The sequence below is a fragment of the Rhodotorula paludigena genome (genome assembly GCF_050403205.1).
Source record: "Rhodotorula paludigena JCM10292 DNA, Rt_paludigena_JCM10292v1_ctg45, whole genome shotgun sequence".
Taxonomy (NCBI): domain Eukaryota; kingdom Fungi; phylum Basidiomycota; class Microbotryomycetes; order Sporidiobolales; family Sporidiobolaceae; genus Rhodotorula; species Rhodotorula paludigena.
Genome location: NW_027481413.1, coordinates 154,177 through 168,846, shown reverse-complemented (window position 1 = coordinate 168,846; position 14,670 = coordinate 154,177). Strand labels below are relative to the sequence as shown.

At 64.0% G+C, this 14,670-nt stretch overlaps 8 protein-coding genes across 8 annotated transcripts; 6 read left to right on the top strand and 2 right to left on the bottom strand.

The window, feature by feature from the left end:
- JCM10292_005900 (SEC14 family lipid-binding protein) lies at positions 1-2,356 on the top strand (the record flags this gene model as incomplete). Its single annotated transcript, XM_076651114.1, has 6 exons — positions 1-113; positions 173-561; positions 616-682; positions 740-883; positions 948-1,594; positions 1,649-2,356. Coding segments are annotated over 6 exons (2,068 nt in total), but the record flags the coding sequence as incomplete, so codon positions are not given.
- Positions 2,357-2,700: 344 nt separating this feature from the next.
- On the top strand, positions 2,701-4,678 carry JCM10292_005899 (uncharacterized protein; the record flags this gene model as incomplete). Its single annotated transcript, XM_076651113.1, has 6 exons — positions 2,701-2,881; positions 2,941-3,340; positions 3,401-3,881; positions 3,938-4,056; positions 4,117-4,507; positions 4,580-4,678. The coding sequence occupies 6 exons, from the start codon at positions 2,701-2,703 to the stop codon at positions 4,676-4,678; spliced, it is 1,671 nt and encodes a 556-aa protein (XP_076503397.1).
- An 867-nt stretch (positions 4,679-5,545) lies between these two features.
- On the top strand, positions 5,546-5,990 carry JCM10292_005898 (uncharacterized protein; the record flags this gene model as incomplete). Its single annotated transcript, XM_076651112.1, has 2 exons — positions 5,546-5,876; positions 5,938-5,990. 2 exons carry the CDS (start codon positions 5,546-5,548, stop codon positions 5,988-5,990), a joined length of 384 nt encoding a protein of 127 aa, XP_076503396.1.
- Positions 5,991-6,103: 113 nt separating this feature from the next.
- Positions 6,104-7,169, bottom strand: JCM10292_005897 (uncharacterized protein; the record flags this gene model as incomplete). Its single annotated transcript, XM_076651111.1, has 4 exons — positions 6,104-6,189; positions 6,249-6,540; positions 6,596-6,609; positions 6,671-7,169. 4 exons carry the CDS (start codon positions 7,167-7,169, stop codon positions 6,104-6,106), a joined length of 891 nt encoding a protein of 296 aa, XP_076503395.1.
- A 119-nt stretch (positions 7,170-7,288) lies between these two features.
- On the top strand, positions 7,289-8,486 carry JCM10292_005896 (exosome complex component RRP43; the record flags this gene model as incomplete). Its single annotated transcript, XM_076651110.1, has 6 exons — positions 7,289-7,469; positions 7,526-7,645; positions 7,710-7,815; positions 7,873-8,015; positions 8,074-8,206; positions 8,267-8,486. 6 exons carry the CDS (start codon positions 7,289-7,291, stop codon positions 8,484-8,486), a joined length of 903 nt encoding a protein of 300 aa, XP_076503394.1.
- A 109-nt stretch (positions 8,487-8,595) lies between these two features.
- On the top strand, positions 8,596-10,021 carry JCM10292_005895 (uncharacterized protein; the record flags this gene model as incomplete). Its single annotated transcript, XM_076651109.1, has 2 exons — positions 8,596-9,064; positions 9,126-10,021. 2 exons carry the CDS (start codon positions 8,596-8,598, stop codon positions 10,019-10,021), a joined length of 1,365 nt encoding a protein of 454 aa, XP_076503393.1.
- Positions 10,022-10,154: 133 nt separating this feature from the next.
- On the top strand, positions 10,155-12,601 carry CDC7 (serine/threonine protein kinase CDC7; the record flags this gene model as incomplete). Its single annotated transcript, XM_076651108.1, has 8 exons — positions 10,155-10,725; positions 10,783-10,954; positions 11,018-11,111; positions 11,169-11,791; positions 11,851-11,933; positions 11,994-12,143; positions 12,204-12,411; positions 12,469-12,601. The coding sequence occupies 8 exons, from the start codon at positions 10,155-10,157 to the stop codon at positions 12,599-12,601; spliced, it is 2,034 nt and encodes a 677-aa protein (XP_076503392.1).
- A 256-nt stretch (positions 12,602-12,857) lies between these two features.
- On the bottom strand, positions 12,858-14,507 carry ESC8 (Esc8p; the record flags this gene model as incomplete). The annotated part of the gene is made up of 6 exons (XM_076651107.1): positions 12,858-13,417; positions 13,490-13,731; positions 13,792-13,838; positions 13,899-14,003; positions 14,063-14,184; positions 14,249-14,507. The coding sequence occupies 6 exons, from the start codon at positions 14,505-14,507 to the stop codon at positions 12,858-12,860; spliced, it is 1,335 nt and encodes a 444-aa protein (XP_076503391.1).
- Positions 14,508-14,670: the final 163 nt, after the last annotated feature.

Sequence of the window (14,670 nt, the reverse complement as noted above, 5' to 3'; positions counted from 1 at the left end):
CGTGCGCGACGTGCAGAAGCAGGCGATTGCCGACATCCTCCCCGCCCTCCGCGACGAGGACAACCTCAGCGATGAAGACCTTGCCGCCGGCGAGGAGCTCTTGCGCGACCGCGGTGCGTTCGAACAGACTGTATCAAACGCTCTGGCGCGATCTGACCCTTGCCGCCCGCAGTCACCGTCTTCCGCTTCTGCCGCCGCGCCCGCTTCTCCCCCTCGGCCGCGCTCAAGTTGCTGCACTCGACGGTGCACTGGCGCCTCACGTCCTCTCTGCGCTATCTGGAGCCATCAGCGATTCATGCGCGGTACCTCACGAAACCGCTCTTCTTCTTCCACCCTTCCCTTGTCGACCGTTTCGGCCGACCGTGTGCCATCCTCAATCTACGTTACGTGCAGCGCACCGAGGACGGCACGCTGGATGCGCTTAAGGACTACGCGAGGCTTGGATGGGAAATCGGTCGGCGCTACTTGAGCGATCTGAGCCGCAAGGCGGGCGAGGACCAAGATCCGAAGCTGCAGATGGTCGTCATTGTCGACCTCGAGGGAGCGGGCATGTCGAATCTCGTGCGCTCTATCGCTCCACACAACCGGCGACGACTTACCCGGCTCCGCTTGCAGGAAATGGAGCTCCTGCCTTTCTTCCTCGACCTGCTCAAGTCGCACTTCCCGGGCATGGTTGGCGCGAGTACGTTCTTCTGCGCCTATGCTACTGGGTTCTGCCCTTCTGACGCCGATACTGCAGTCTTTGTGCTCAACTATGGCTGGGCCTACGCTGGCATGTGGCAGCTCGCCAAGCGCGTTCTGCCGAACACCGCGCTCGAGCGCATCCTGTTTCCGAACAAGGACGAGTTGCTCGAGTTCTTCGACGAAGACAACCTTCTCGTTGGTGCGTCCACCTCGAGCTCATGTATGAGATGTCGCACTGACGCGTCTGATTCACGCTGAAACAGAACACGGCGGCAAGGTTCACTACGAGTATACGCCGGCCAACCCGATACTCGAGAAGTACGGCCGCTCGACCTATCCGCCGTCGTCCGCCACCTCTTCGCGAGGACCGACGCCTTCCGCTTCCTCTGCTTCCCTCAATGCAGAGGTCTTCCACTCTGCGCCCGGAACCCGGAGCACCACGCCCGCCGCATCTCCTCGCGTCCGCACCCTCGACCTTGCCATGACCCCTACGCTGCGGGCAAGCGACTCGGGGTTCTTCTCGCGCAGCAACAGCGGGTCCGGCTCGAGTCGCAGGCTGCGCGCAGGCGAGTCCGGCAGCACGGGCGGCCTGCGACGCGTGCGTAGCTTCGCAGAGCTGCAGCAGAAGCTCGAGCAAACGCAGCGCGAGATCGACAGCGAAGACTCGATCGACGACTCCGCTTCGGACGATGTCGGCAGCCTCGGCGAAGGGCCGGGAGAGGGAGACGAGAGTGAGATTTCGCGGACCGCGTCAGGAACGGCTTCGGGTAGGAGCTCGAGGTTCTCGTCGAGGGCAACGTCAAGAGCGGTCTCAAGGGAGGTCTCGCCTGTACGGAGGCGAGGCCTGGACCCATTGACGGCAGCCTTGGGACAGCAGGAGCGGCAGTCATCCATTGACATGACCGTGATGGTTCGTCTGCAGCTGCCTCTGCGCTCAATGAATCGCTGACAATCGTCGCCACAGTCGCCCTACAACGCTTCCAACCCGCATTTCGGCTACCCCGCCTACGTCCCAACCTCGAATCAGGACGCGACCGGGATCCCCCGTCCTCGCCACCTGCGCCGACGCAAGCGCGACCTCCTTCGCACTCTCACGTATCTCGCCGCCCTCCGCTTCTTGGCGCTACATCGCGCCATTCAGTACCGCCTCAACGTCCTCATAGCGCTCCTTCTGCGCATTACCGGGATCGGCTGGTGGCGCGCGGGCAGAGCCGCGGGGTTCTCGAGCGAGACGGTCGGCCGTGGGCGCGATACGGACAAGCGCGTGCACTGGGCTGAGAGCCAGACCGCCACACCCTTGCCGAGCAGCAGCGGGTCCAGCTCGCATTCGTCCAGCTCGTCGTCCCTCTCCGCCATCGTCCCGCCTCAGCCGCACCACTCGCATCACGCTGCTCATCCCTCCGCTCTCGCTGCCCGCGCGACCTCGCCGTCATCTGGAGCCGCGGCGGCGGCGGCCTCGTTCATCGACGTCGATCCGTCGTTCGTCTACCTCTTCCTCCTGTTCCTTGTCGTCCGCACACCTCGGCGGCGCGAGAAGCTCAAGTCACTCGTACGCTTTGTCGCTGTCGGGGCGCCGACGTGGACTGCGTCCAAGGCGCGGGCGGGCGTGCTGAGGCTGCTGCTGGGAAGGGAGGCGGCAGCGAGAGTTCTGGCGGCTGAGCGTGGTGTCTGAAGGACCCATTCCTGTATATTCCTGTACAGTGGTACGCTCTCCTCTGTTGTATCGCGCCCCTCCTTCCTCGCCTGTCGTACGCTGATAGACCCTGTTATCCGACCTTCGGCTTGTCGATGTGCCATCTTGCCTCTTGTAAGTAAAGAAGCGGTTTGAGGGATCCGTTACACAGCGGTAGAGCTACACGAAACGCTGCCGAAGACTTTCGCTGTGTCGTCTCCTCGTTCGGCAAGTGGGGGAAGCTCTCGCCTTCGCTCTCCTACCTTCGATTCCTCCCGAGGTGGGCCAGAGGGCACTGTTGCTCTCGAACATTGTCAAAACTGCCCTGTGGTCGCCTGCGCACCATGTTCGCACTTCTCCCGGTCCTGCTTGTCCTCATCAGCGGAACGGGCGCTCAGCTCCTCTTTCCCGTCAATCAAGTCCCGTTCGAGCTCAGGCGCAACGCAACCGCTTCGGAGAGTGCAGGACCAGCCTGGCACGAAGCTCGGCCACCGCGCATCGCCATCGTCGGCGCCGGTGCTTCTGGTGCGTCTTCAGACCATTCTGACGATCATCTCCAAGACGAGCTGACGAGTCGCTTGCAGGCTCGTCCGCCGCGTTCTTTCTCTCGCATTTCGGTGCCCTGCGCGATGCGGGTCTCGCGACCGAAGTGACGATCTACGACTCGAACGAGTACGTCGGCGGCCGGTCCACCGTCCTCTGGCCCTGGAACGATGACCCTCTACACAACCCGAGCGACCGCCGCCTCAGCACAGACGCTGTCGCGGGCGAGGAGGATGACGTCGACCCAGTCGAAATGGGCGCCTCGATTTTCGTCGCGGCCAACAAGAATCTGCAGAAGGCGCGCAGAAATTTCGGGCTCGAATACGAGCCGTACGGAGGCGAAGAGGGCAACACTGCAATCTGGGACGGCGAGCAGTGGGTCTTTGAGGAGACAAATGGATTTGGCTGGGACTGGTGGCATAAAGCGAAGGCGCTTTGGCGGTGCGCAGAATCACTCTTTCCCCCTGCGAACGCAATCTCACTACAGCCTGATGCCCGCAGGTATGGCCGGAGCCCCTTTACCGTTCGCTCACTTGTCAAGGAGACGGTGGGCAACTTCCTCAATCTGTACTCGCCGGCCTTCGTTTCGCAAGGCGCTTTTGCGTCCCTCGGCAATTTCTCCACCGCTACGCATCTCCAAGACGCCGCGAGCAAGTACGCCAACGAGTACCTCTCCTCAAAGGGTGTCAGCGACCTCTTCACGAACGAGCTCATCTCGGCGGCGACTCAAGTCAACTACGGCACGCCCATCGATCGCCTGCACGGCGTCGGTGCACTCGTGTCGCTCGCTGCGACGGGCGCAGTATCGGTCAAGGGCGGCAACCGTCAGATTTTCGAGGAGTTCGTCGGTCGCAGCGGAGCCCGCCTGCGCCTCGGTGAGAACGCGCGCGTGCACTCGCTCATGAAGCTCGACGCCGCGCCCGGAAAGCGCGCGCAATGGCTTCTCAGGACCGCTTCCGGCGTCTCGGGAGGGACTTACGACGTGAGTGTCCGCCATAGCCTGCGGCGTCCGAGTCGAGACTGAGGCCCCCTTTGCAGGCTGTTATTTTTGCCGCGCCATTCCATCAGACGGGCATCCAGTTCAGTAACTCGATGGTGCCGGCGCTCATCCCGAATCAGCCCTATGTTCGCCTCTATGTGACTTTCGTGATCACCAAGTGCGTTCAGTTCTGCGGAATCAGCCACGCCAAACGGCGTCTGACGCACTCAGTCCGCAGCGCTACGACACCTCAGCCGTCCTACTTTGGCTTGCCGGAGAGCACGCGCATGCCGAACGAAATCTTCGGCACCTTCACGACGCCGTCTTCCTCAAAGCCGACCTTCAATTCACTCAACTACATTAAAGCTCTCCCCGCTTCAGTCGGCGCGCGCTTCGGCGAGGGCACCTATCACGTCGTCAAGATGTTCTCAGACCACTCGCTCCAGCGCGACATGCTCGAGGCGCTGTACGGCGAGCGCAATGTCGCCAAGACGGTCGAGAAGATCTGGCTGTCGTACCCGCAGCTGCAACCCGTCACAAGCGACAGCGACTACGCGCCTGTACGCCCAGACGAGGGATTCTACTACCCGAACGGGTTCGAGCGGCTCATCTCAACCATGGAAACGTCGGTTCGTTGCACTTCGTTGTCTCAATCAAGCCATAACGCGATGCAGACCAGCCTGACGCATGCGCGTGTGCAGACCGTGTCGTCCTTCAATGCGGTCTCGCTACTCTTGCACGACTTCTTCGGGTACACGCCGCCAGCGAGTTGGGCGGAATGGCCGGATGATCTGGCTTGAGCGCCCTGTCGGTGCCCTCCGGAACCTCTTCTTGTGTAGGACTTTTCTGTTGCTGTGCATGCTACGGTTGTGTACTTTCCGAAAGAAGCAGCGAAGGCGGGACAGGTCACGTTGATCGCGCTCGCGGCCTTCTCAACCGAACGACCCTTTCGAACGGGCGATACCTCGCTCACCAGGCCAGCCAAGCTGTTTCGTGGGCATGCTTGACGTTGCGCAGCTGTGGCAGATGTTCGCGTTCGCGAGCAGTCTGGGGCGCAACGCCGAAGAGGTCAAGGTTTCCCTTTGTCTGCTTCCGCGCGATCGGGCTCGTCGACGTCTCGCCTCGCGCTCATCGTGCCGGCATGACTTCGGGTGTCAACTGGACCTGTAGCTGTGACAGGGCGACCAGGAAGTGCAGCCACGTCCGCGAGACACGTCCAGCTCGCACGCCGGATTCGGTCGCTTGCTTCCCTTTCTTCCTTGTCGCGCGCGCTCGCCGTTCTTGCCTGGTCGGTGTCGCGCAGCCCGACGCATTACCGATCGACAAGGCCTAGGCGAGATCGGCCCTCGCATCTGGACAGTCGGCACGATCACGCGCCCGCGCTGCTGGTCGTTGCGATTGTTTGCTGCTCTCCGCGCCACGCGAATCAGGGACCCGACTGCAAAGCCGTGCGTTTGCGGACAATCGGCAGCTGCTCGGCTCCGATGCACCCGCTCAGCTTCTTTGCCAGCGCGGTCGCGCACCGCTCCCTCGCTCGCTCGTCGCTCACAGTCGCGCGTGACGGGCACCAAGAAGGCAGCTGCGGGCCTGTCAGCGCGTCCGACGCTCCACCAGCGTACGAACCCGCGCTGTGCTGGGCCGAGGCGCGCCCACAATCCACCAGTCCCATGCCCGCCCTGTCAATAACAACAACAACGACGAACAAACCCTCGCCGCTCACGACGCCGCCGCCGTACTGCGCCTCGCCGCCGCTCGTCTCGCTCTCTCCCGCGTCTCCTGCAGCGCCCGTCCCCGACTCGCCCGCGTCGACGCTCGACACGGACCCGCACTTCCTCGCGACGCCCGTCCAGCGGAGTTACTTTGTCGCGCTCGCCGACATGTTCGAGGCTGCGGCCGACGCGAGGGGGAAGAGCGGTGCGGGAGGCGAGAAGGAGAAGCATGGATTGGGGCTAGGAGTGCCGGTCATGGCGGCGAGAGGAGGACAAGGGGAGTTCGAGCGTGCGTTCGCTGCCCCGGCCGATCCAGACGCTACGGCGTTGCTGACCACAGTTGTGCACAGGGGAAGAGCGACAACCGGGCTGCCTGTCCTGCGTAGGCTGCACGATTTCGTAGAATCACTCTGTTTCTCTGCCCAAACCACCCTGTAGCCGGACCCGTCATGGTTGTATCGCGTAGTATGCTACAAGCAACAAGGATGATACGTGTCGTGGAATGAGGGAAAAATGCTATCTCTGAAGGTCGGGAGGGAGAGGCGGAAGCTGAGCAGACTGCGCGGCGGCGGCATCTTCGACCAGAAGCTGGGAGAGCATGCCTGTAAAAGCTGGGTCGTCAATGGCCAGAGCAGACAATGCTCAGATTGGAGGAACGCACCTAGCGCGATCAGCGCGGTCCCCTCGAACGCCCTGTGCGCGTCGGCCCAGATGGCCTTCCTCGTCCCGGCGCCCGCCCTCCCGATCCGCGTCTTTTTCCACGCCAGCCACTGCTTGCGGGTTCCCTCGCGTGCGACGCGCAGCTCTTGCTCGTTGGCGAGTTCGGCGAGCGAGTCGAAGTGCGCGATGGCGGGCGCGGGGAGGATGGGCGCGGCGGGAGAGAGGGACGGCACGAGGTGGTGCTCCGAGGCGAGGAGGTCGGTCGCGTGGGAATGGATCGCATCGAAAAGATCCTGTGCACGAGATGGTCAGATGCGGTTCAGGGCGCCGAAAAGCGACGGCACTCACGTGCGACGGGAAGTCTGCCGAGCGGAAGCGAAAGTCAGCGCTGGCAACAGCTCGCGACAGCCGGGTGTGACGTACTGCTGGGCAGAGAAACCTCTGGCAGATCCACCTCGGGCGTGACGAACTCTTGGCGGATGCGCTTGATGCGCAGGACCGTCTTCTTCCTCTTCGCGCTGGTGCTGAGCGCCGTCTCCGTCTCGCTCCCGCGCTCGTCGTCCCCTTCGAAGCTCGCCGCGCTCGTCACCGACGCGCTGCGCGTGTGTTTCTTGTGCACGAAGCCCTTGGCGCGCAGTTCGCGCTCCTCGTCGTCGTCATCCTCCTCGCCGGAGTTGCGGCCAGAGCGTGCGCGAGAGGCGACCTCGTTCTGGCGCTGCTTGACAGCGAGGTTCCGGGACTGTTCGAGCACGTCCTGGAGGAAGCCTCCCGCGGCCCCGTGCTCTACGGTGCGCGCGAGGCGGTGTGTCGCCTTTCGCTCGGGAGCGGAGACGGCGTCGGCCTGAAGGTCGACGGGCGGGAGGCGGGGCGATGCGAGGGCGGCGTAGATGGACGGAAGCTCGTTCCTGGCAGCCCTCGGCATCTCGCTAGCCTTTTCCTGCGAGTGCGAGCATGGCAGAGAGAGCGCAAGCTGGGGACGAGGACGACGCCGCTCTCTGCCCCGAGCACGACCACGCTCTGCGCCAGAGTGCAGCCAGACAGATGGCTGGAGCTACCGAGCAGCCTGCAGGGCCGTCCAACCTCACCCCGACCCTCTTCAAGCGCTTGTTCCCGCGCCCTTACCTCGAGCGCTTCCTCGCCGAGAGCATCCGCCCGGACGGCAGGCCCGCGGGCGAGCAGGCGCCGCAGGCAGACGTATGGAGGGACGCAAGCGCCAACATTGGTGCGCCTCCCTTCATCCCGAGCTCCCGAGACCTCACTCACCTCCTGCTCCCACAGGATCCGTCTCGACGGCGCCGTCGTCTGCGCTCGTCCGGCTCGGAAAGACATCTGTCGTGTGCGGTGTGACGCTCGAGATCGCTCCGCCCGATCTTGCACGACCACACGAGGGCTTCATCGGTACGCCTAGACCCGCTCTCCCCGACCTCGCATTCATAAACTGACGCGAACGACATCCCTGCAGTCCCTAATGTCGACCTGAGTCCACTTTGTTCGCCTCTCTTCCGCCCTGGACCGCCCGCAGATGAGGCACAAGTTCTCTCGTCCCGGCTGCGCGACATCCTCATCTCGTTCGTCCCGCTTTCGTCTGTTCTTCCGCACCCACATTGACGCGGTGCACGCGGCAGCTCCACCGTCCTCCCCCTCTCTTCACTCGTCATCGAACCGGGCAAGGCGGCCTGGGTCGTCTACATCGACGTCGTCTGCCTCAACTACGACGGCGGAGTGCTCGACGCTGCTGTCCTCGCCGCCGTCGGCGCGCTCAAGAACCGTGCGCTCCCCTCCCTCTTGCTCCACACTGCTCAAAGCTGACTTGTATCCGCTCGCAGTCGTCTTTCCCGTGGCGGCTTTCGATGTTGACGAGAACCAGGCGATTTGCGAGCGTGTGTCGACCGAGCACCCGGGCACGCGGATACCGGCGGCAAGCGAGCCGTACAGCGTCTCGTTCGGCATTTTCCAAGGGTGCGTGCAAACCCCCGCAACGTTGCCTAGCTCCTTCTGACGCAATGCCGGATCCCACAGGCAAGTCCTCCCCGATCCGACACTCTTCGAGTCGCAACTCTGCTCGACCGAGCTCACGGTCGTCCTCGGCGCGCCCGCGAGCGGCGCATCAGCGTCGAAGGCCCCGCTGATCAACGTGTACCAGGCGGGCGCGCCGCTCGACAACCCGCGAGAGACGCTCAAGGCGTGCATCGCCATGGCGCGGAGGCGCGCGGACGAGCTGCGGAAGATTGTAGCATAGACTATCGCATTCTCGGTGTTGTACTTTCTTCGCGTCTTTGCGGAGTCGGTAGAAGTGAGCGAAGCGAGACGATTTGATTCTTTCGCTCCTTCCGCTCGCCGCAGCGCGGATGATGAAGCTCCTGGCGCTGCCGCCCGAGCTTCTCGAGCAGGTCCTGTCGCATGCGCTGCCGCTCGAGGACCCGCTCACGCTCCCGCGCGCGCTGTCGCTGTGCCTCGTGCACCCGCGCCTTACCCCACTCGTACGGGCCTTCGTCTGGCGCTCGCTCACCCTCCGCGATGCGGCCCAGATCGACCAGGTACTCGCCTCGCCGCACCTCGAGGCTTGTGCGCACTGCATTCGCTCGCTGCGCTTCGTGCCGCCGAGGGAGGACGGCGGAATTGCGAGTCAGGTTGGGCGGCTCGGGACGGCAGAGACGGTCGATGGACCGGCTGTGACGAGACTGCTGCTGCGGCTGAAGGAGCTTTGGAGCGCTCAGAGCGCGGAGGACCTCGGCTTGACGGGCGGGATTATCTTCCTCGACATTGCGAGCGTCGACTCGCTCCGACCGGAAGTGCTCGAGGGAAACTGGCTCAGCGGTGTGTTCTTCCAGTCTCCTCTGGGGTTTCATACCTCCCGGCTAATTGCGTGCTACCGCAGACGTCCGCGCGCTCGTCCTCGGCCCCGGCTTCGTGCTCCCGACCTCGCGCACCCTGCCACTCGCCTTCTCTTTCCGCCTCGAGTCCCTCACCTTGCGCAACACGCACTGGCAGTACCTCCCTCCCGAGCTGCTTTCCGCCTTCTTGCGCGCTGGACTGCCGCAGCGGCGTGCGGACGGCTGGCACGCCGGGCTGAAGCATCTCGACTTGTCGGGCACGTACGACGTCGCCGGTTTCGACCCGTTCCTCCAGCCATCGAATTCGGCGTTTCTGAAAGAGAACGACTTCGGGTATCTGGACGGCGCAAACGTGCTCGAGACCGTCGAATCGCTGCTGCTCCCGCCGTTCGAGACGGCCGCGCACCGACACTTTGGCCTTGCCGCACTCTCGCGGTGCAGCCCCGCCATGAGCACGCCGCCGCCCTCGCCTTTGATGGGGACCGAGGTACCGTCGACGAGGAAGCAGCACTTGCGGTACCTCGAGCTTCCGCCGCTCTCGTCGGCGACGAGCGGGACTTACGATACGCTGTGGGCGGCGCTCGAGGCGCTCCTCCGGGGTCCGAGTACTACGGTGTTGGGATCTGTCACAAGAGAGGACATAAATGGCGGGGGCGGGCTCGTCGAAGTCGGATTGCGCGGCTGGCCAACAACGGCGCTCGTCGAGACGGCGCAGGCGGTACTTGCTGCCGCCGGCCTCGACTCGCCGCCAGCTCCCGACGGCGCGCATCCACCGCCTCGGCGAGGAGGAGTGGCGCTCAAGAGGCTGCGGTTCGTGCGGCTGCTGGTCCCGGAGGAGCTGGGCAAGTTGCCGGGCGGGAGAGGCGCGGAGCTGCTGTATGCGGCCGAGCGGAGCGGGATAGAGATCGTATGCGGGCCGAAAGAGATAGTACTCCCGTAGACACGGCAGACAGAGTAAGACACTGTCACTTGGCATTTACCGGTCAGGTGCGGCAAATTGGGCGCTCGACGAGGTTGAGAGAAGCGCTCTCGCCGAGACGCGGACTCGCCCTGCACGCCGCCGCGCCGAGCAGATGGCGCCGAGTGCACCGCTGGCTCCCGCACAAGCGCTCAACGTGCCCGCGCACACGCGCATGACGCGCTCGGCGTCGACCCTCCGCAAGCAGGTCGAGCCCTCGACGCCCGCAGCGATGGACGACGACGACGACGAGGAGGACGACGAGGTCGTGCTTGCTGCAGTCCCGCCCAGTCGCTCGTCCCAGCAGCAGCAACTCAGCTCGCAGACGCGCCTGCAGCTCGCCCGCGCCGGGTCGTCGGCCCTCGACGAACGCGTTTCGGACGCGCCGACAGCAGGAGACGCGCTCATGGGCAACCCGACAGACGAGGACGGGGGCTTTGACTACCGGACATACGCCGAGGACGCGCGGGACGCGCCAGGGCCCATGATGTTCGACGACGACTTTCGCGAGAACGACGAGGACGAGGAGCAGGACGAGGAGCAGGACGACGAGGAAGAAGAGGAGGACGTGGACGACTCGAGGTCCGAGGGCGAGCTGCAAGCCATCGGCGTCGAGATGGATGGGGTCGAGCGTGCCGTGCCCGGGCTGCTAGGCAAATACCACCTTGTCGACCGGTTAGGCGAAGGTGCGCTCCGGTCGTTCGCTCTTCCCGTGGCGAAAGCTAACTATGAGCCATATACAGGTACCTTCTCCTCAGTATACAAGGCCATCGACCTGCAACACTCGGCATATGACAACTCGCAGTGGCAGCCGATGGTGCGCAAGGGCAAGGTCCATGTCGCTGTCAAGCGCATCTACGTCACGAGCAGTCCGTTCCGCATCCAGAATGAGCTCGAGATTCTGCACGACTTGCGGTGAGTCGCCGCTCCTTCACGTCGTGGGCGTGCGACCAACAGCTGACATCGCGCTTCCATCAGCGGTGCTCGCAATGTCGCGTATCTCATCGATGCTATCCGGCATGAGGACCAGGTTCTCGCCGTCATGCCCTTCAACCGTCATCAAGACTTCCGCGTGAGCGACGACCGCATGGCCTCCTCTTAGAGCTAGGCTGACAGTGCCGTCACACAGACCTACTACCGCACCGCCTCCCTCCCGCTCCTCCGTTCCTACTTCTCGTGCCTCTTCCGCGCTCTCTGCGGCACGCACAACCTTCAGATCATCCACCGCGACGTCAAGCCCGCCAACTTCCTCTACGACGTGACGACAGGGCAGGGCGTGCTGTGCGACTACGGCCTTGCGCAGAAGATTGGCGGCGACGAGTGGTTCGAGTGGAAGTCGGACTGCCTGCACTCGTTCCCGGGCCCGAGCTGGGGCGGCGTCGAGGGGCGGCAAAAGGTGCAGCGCAAGATGGAGCGCTTGCCGGCGGGCGCGTGCCCCGGCCTGTGCTCGGGCCTGCACGGGCAGCGGCTCGCCAAGCCGCTCAGCCTGTGGGAGCAGGCGACCGCGATGGAGGGCGAGTGGCAGGCGTACGAGGACAAGATGGAGGCCAAGCACGCCGCGGGCAAGGCGACCGACGAGGACTGGGACAACCTCGACGCGATCAAGCCGTGGATCATGCCGGCCGGGTGGCGCGACGACATCAAGAAGCGCATCCAGGAGCGCCAGTCGTTCTACAAGAGCTGGAGGCCCGCCTTGCAAGTTGCGGCGCAGAAGGCCAAGCAGAAGCCCGGCTACCTGAAAGAGGACCGCAGGTGCGTTGCGCTTCCTTCCTTGCGACATGCTCGTTGCTCATTCGCTCTCGAGCACGCAGGCCAAGCGTGCGTGCCAACCGTGCCGGCACGAGGGGTTTCCGTGCACCCGAAGTCCTCCTCAAGTGCCCCGATCAGACTGTTGGTATGGCCATCTCTCTTCTCGTCTGCTTCGGATCCTCGGCTGACTCCATGATACGCGCAGCGCTCGACATCTGGTCGGCCGGCATCATCCTCCTCTGCTTCCTCACCCGCCGCTTCCCCTTCTTCAACTCCAACGACGACACCGAGGCGCTCGCCGAGATCACGGCCATCTTTGGCAAGCGCAAGATGGAGCGCTGCGCCGCATTGCACAGTGCGTTAGGCCGTATCTCGTCCATCCATCACAACGCTGACGCTGATCCGCTTGTTGCAGACCGCACCTTCCAGACCAACATCGGCGAATACGACGCGCCGCCGCACGCCAACTTGCACGCGCTCGTCAAAGCGCTCAACCCGCCCATCGTCGTCGAGAACTCGCCCGATCCCTACGGGCCGATTCCAGCTTCGGACGAAGACATCGCGACGTGGTATCAGGACAGCGAGCTCTACCAGGTCGTCGACCTGATGAAGCGCTGCCTCGAGTGCGTCCTGCCTCATTTCCTCTGCCACACACTGCCTGACTCGTTGCACTTCTGTAGGCTCGACTGCACCAAGCGCTGGACTGCGCACGAGTGCCTCGAGCACCCCTTCTTCCGCGGCACGTACGACCTTGGCCTCGGCCGCACCGTGTTCCGCGAGAACGGCTGGGAGGAGAACATGCCCGAGGCATAGCTCCACCCTCTTTAGTCATCTGCATCGCCCCCCTCGCATCGCATTGGTCTCGTCGCATCGCCACCTCTCTTCGCCTTTCGTTCCTGTGCTTCCTCCCTTCCATTCCCTGACTCGTTTCGGCTGTCGCACCTGTTGCTGCTTGTAACGCGAACTTGCAAACATCGCGCGAACGTTGAGTGCATCGAACGAGGTGCTGGACAACAACACGGAGTACTCGGACTACGGATGGGTCGATACAAGGTCTCCTCCTGCGCGCTCACACCGCTCGATCTGCACGCCACTCGCTTATTCGCCTGCTCCGCGTCGCCTCGGTCGAATCGTACTCGTCGTCGTACGCGTCCGCCACATCGTAGCTGACCTCCTCCTCCCGCTCCACCTTGACCTCGAGCGGCACCCGATGCGACGCGCTCGTCGCGGTGCTCGTCGTCGATCCCCGCCCGTCCGTCGCGCCATGCGAGCTCATTCTCAACGAGCTCCTTGACGCGCCCGCTCCTACGCCCGAACGGCGCGCCCCACCCGTCCGGAGGTCAAACAGCCTCGACCCGATCCCGCCGCCACAGCTCTTCGCACCCCCGCCGGCTCGCCGGCTCGCCGACTCGGCCGCGAGCGCCTCCTTCTCTGCCGCGCGCAGACGAGAAGCCTCGAACGCGGCGTCGTCGTCGCCGTAATCGTTGCGCAGCGCGGCCAGCTGAGTCGCAGTCGGCGCGGTGTGGGTGAGCGTCCCGCCCGAGCTGTGCCCCCCGAGCTCGTTCTGGATCACGCGACGGGTCGAGAGCGTCGTGCGGAGAGAGATTGCGTGGAGCGGGGCGAGCGGGACTACAGAGGCAGGTTGTTTGGGTCAGGACACACACTCGAGCAATGCGAGGACGCGGAAGAGTCAAGACGCACGCCAGAACGTGAAGGCAATGGTCGAGGTGTAGATGCTCTGGCTACGCTCGTGCGCACTCGAGAGCGCCGCGCCGACGATCGCAAAGACAGAGGTATAGGCTGCCGTTTGAAGCGAGATGACGATGAGCTTCTTGAGCAGACCGTCGGTGCGCTTGTTGAAACCGGCAATGCGCTGGTGCAGCGTGTAGGCGAGGGCGAGGGACACGAGGAGATCTGCTGCGGCCGAAGCCCATTGCCAGATCCTAGCATCATCCGGAGATCAGCACATGCCATGAAAGCCAGAGGCGGCGTCTCGGACGTACGCTTGTGCACTGAAGTACGTCAAAGGGAAAGCTCGATCTTGCGTCGCCTGTGCATGCATCTTGCATGAGTGCGTGCCCTCCAACAGACAAGAAAGTGCAGCACGCACAAAGAAGCCTTCTGATGCGAACAGAAGAGACCCAACCAGGCCCAGCAGTATGGTGCTTGTTGTGAAGACGTAGAATGCAATGCGATACGCCTTGGTCGGGATGAGCTGTTGCGGACACGCGGGTCAGTCTGGAGGCGCTTGCAGGACGAACGTCCTCCACTCACAAGCGCCGCCCGGACCATCAAGAATCCCTGGCACACTGCGCCCGTGACGCCTGCGAGTATAGGCGAGACGTTTGATTGCGGAGGGCCGGCAAGGAGGGACGTGCTGTCGCGTGCTTGCGACACTGCGAGCCAAGATACCCGTCAGCCCGGCTTCGACCACTCCAGCACCGCAGCGCGCAGACGCACCTGCCGTGTCGACAATTTCCTCGAACGCCATTCCCGTGCAGCACAGCACGAGGAAGAGGACGCCCCAGCTGACGGCCTGCACCGCGCGCGAGTGGCTCGCGCGGTCCTTGTATGCGACAAAGAGGGCGAGGAAGAAGCCGTCGAGGAGGAGCTGGAGCGCCATGCCGACGATGTAGGGCCCGAGGATGGCGAGCGCGACCTCGGGGCGCGCCGTCACGGCCATCATGTCGAGCGAGGGATCGTCGACGAGGACGCTCATCGTGGGTGCGAGACTCGTCGGCGCGAGCGACAGAGGCGCGAACGCTCAGCGGTGTAGACAACTGAGCTCAGCAGCTGGCTAATGCGGCGCAGCGCGCAGCCGTAGCAGGTGAGCGCAGGACCAGCGACAACTAACAGAGCAAGCGAGAGAGCAGAGGCGGAAC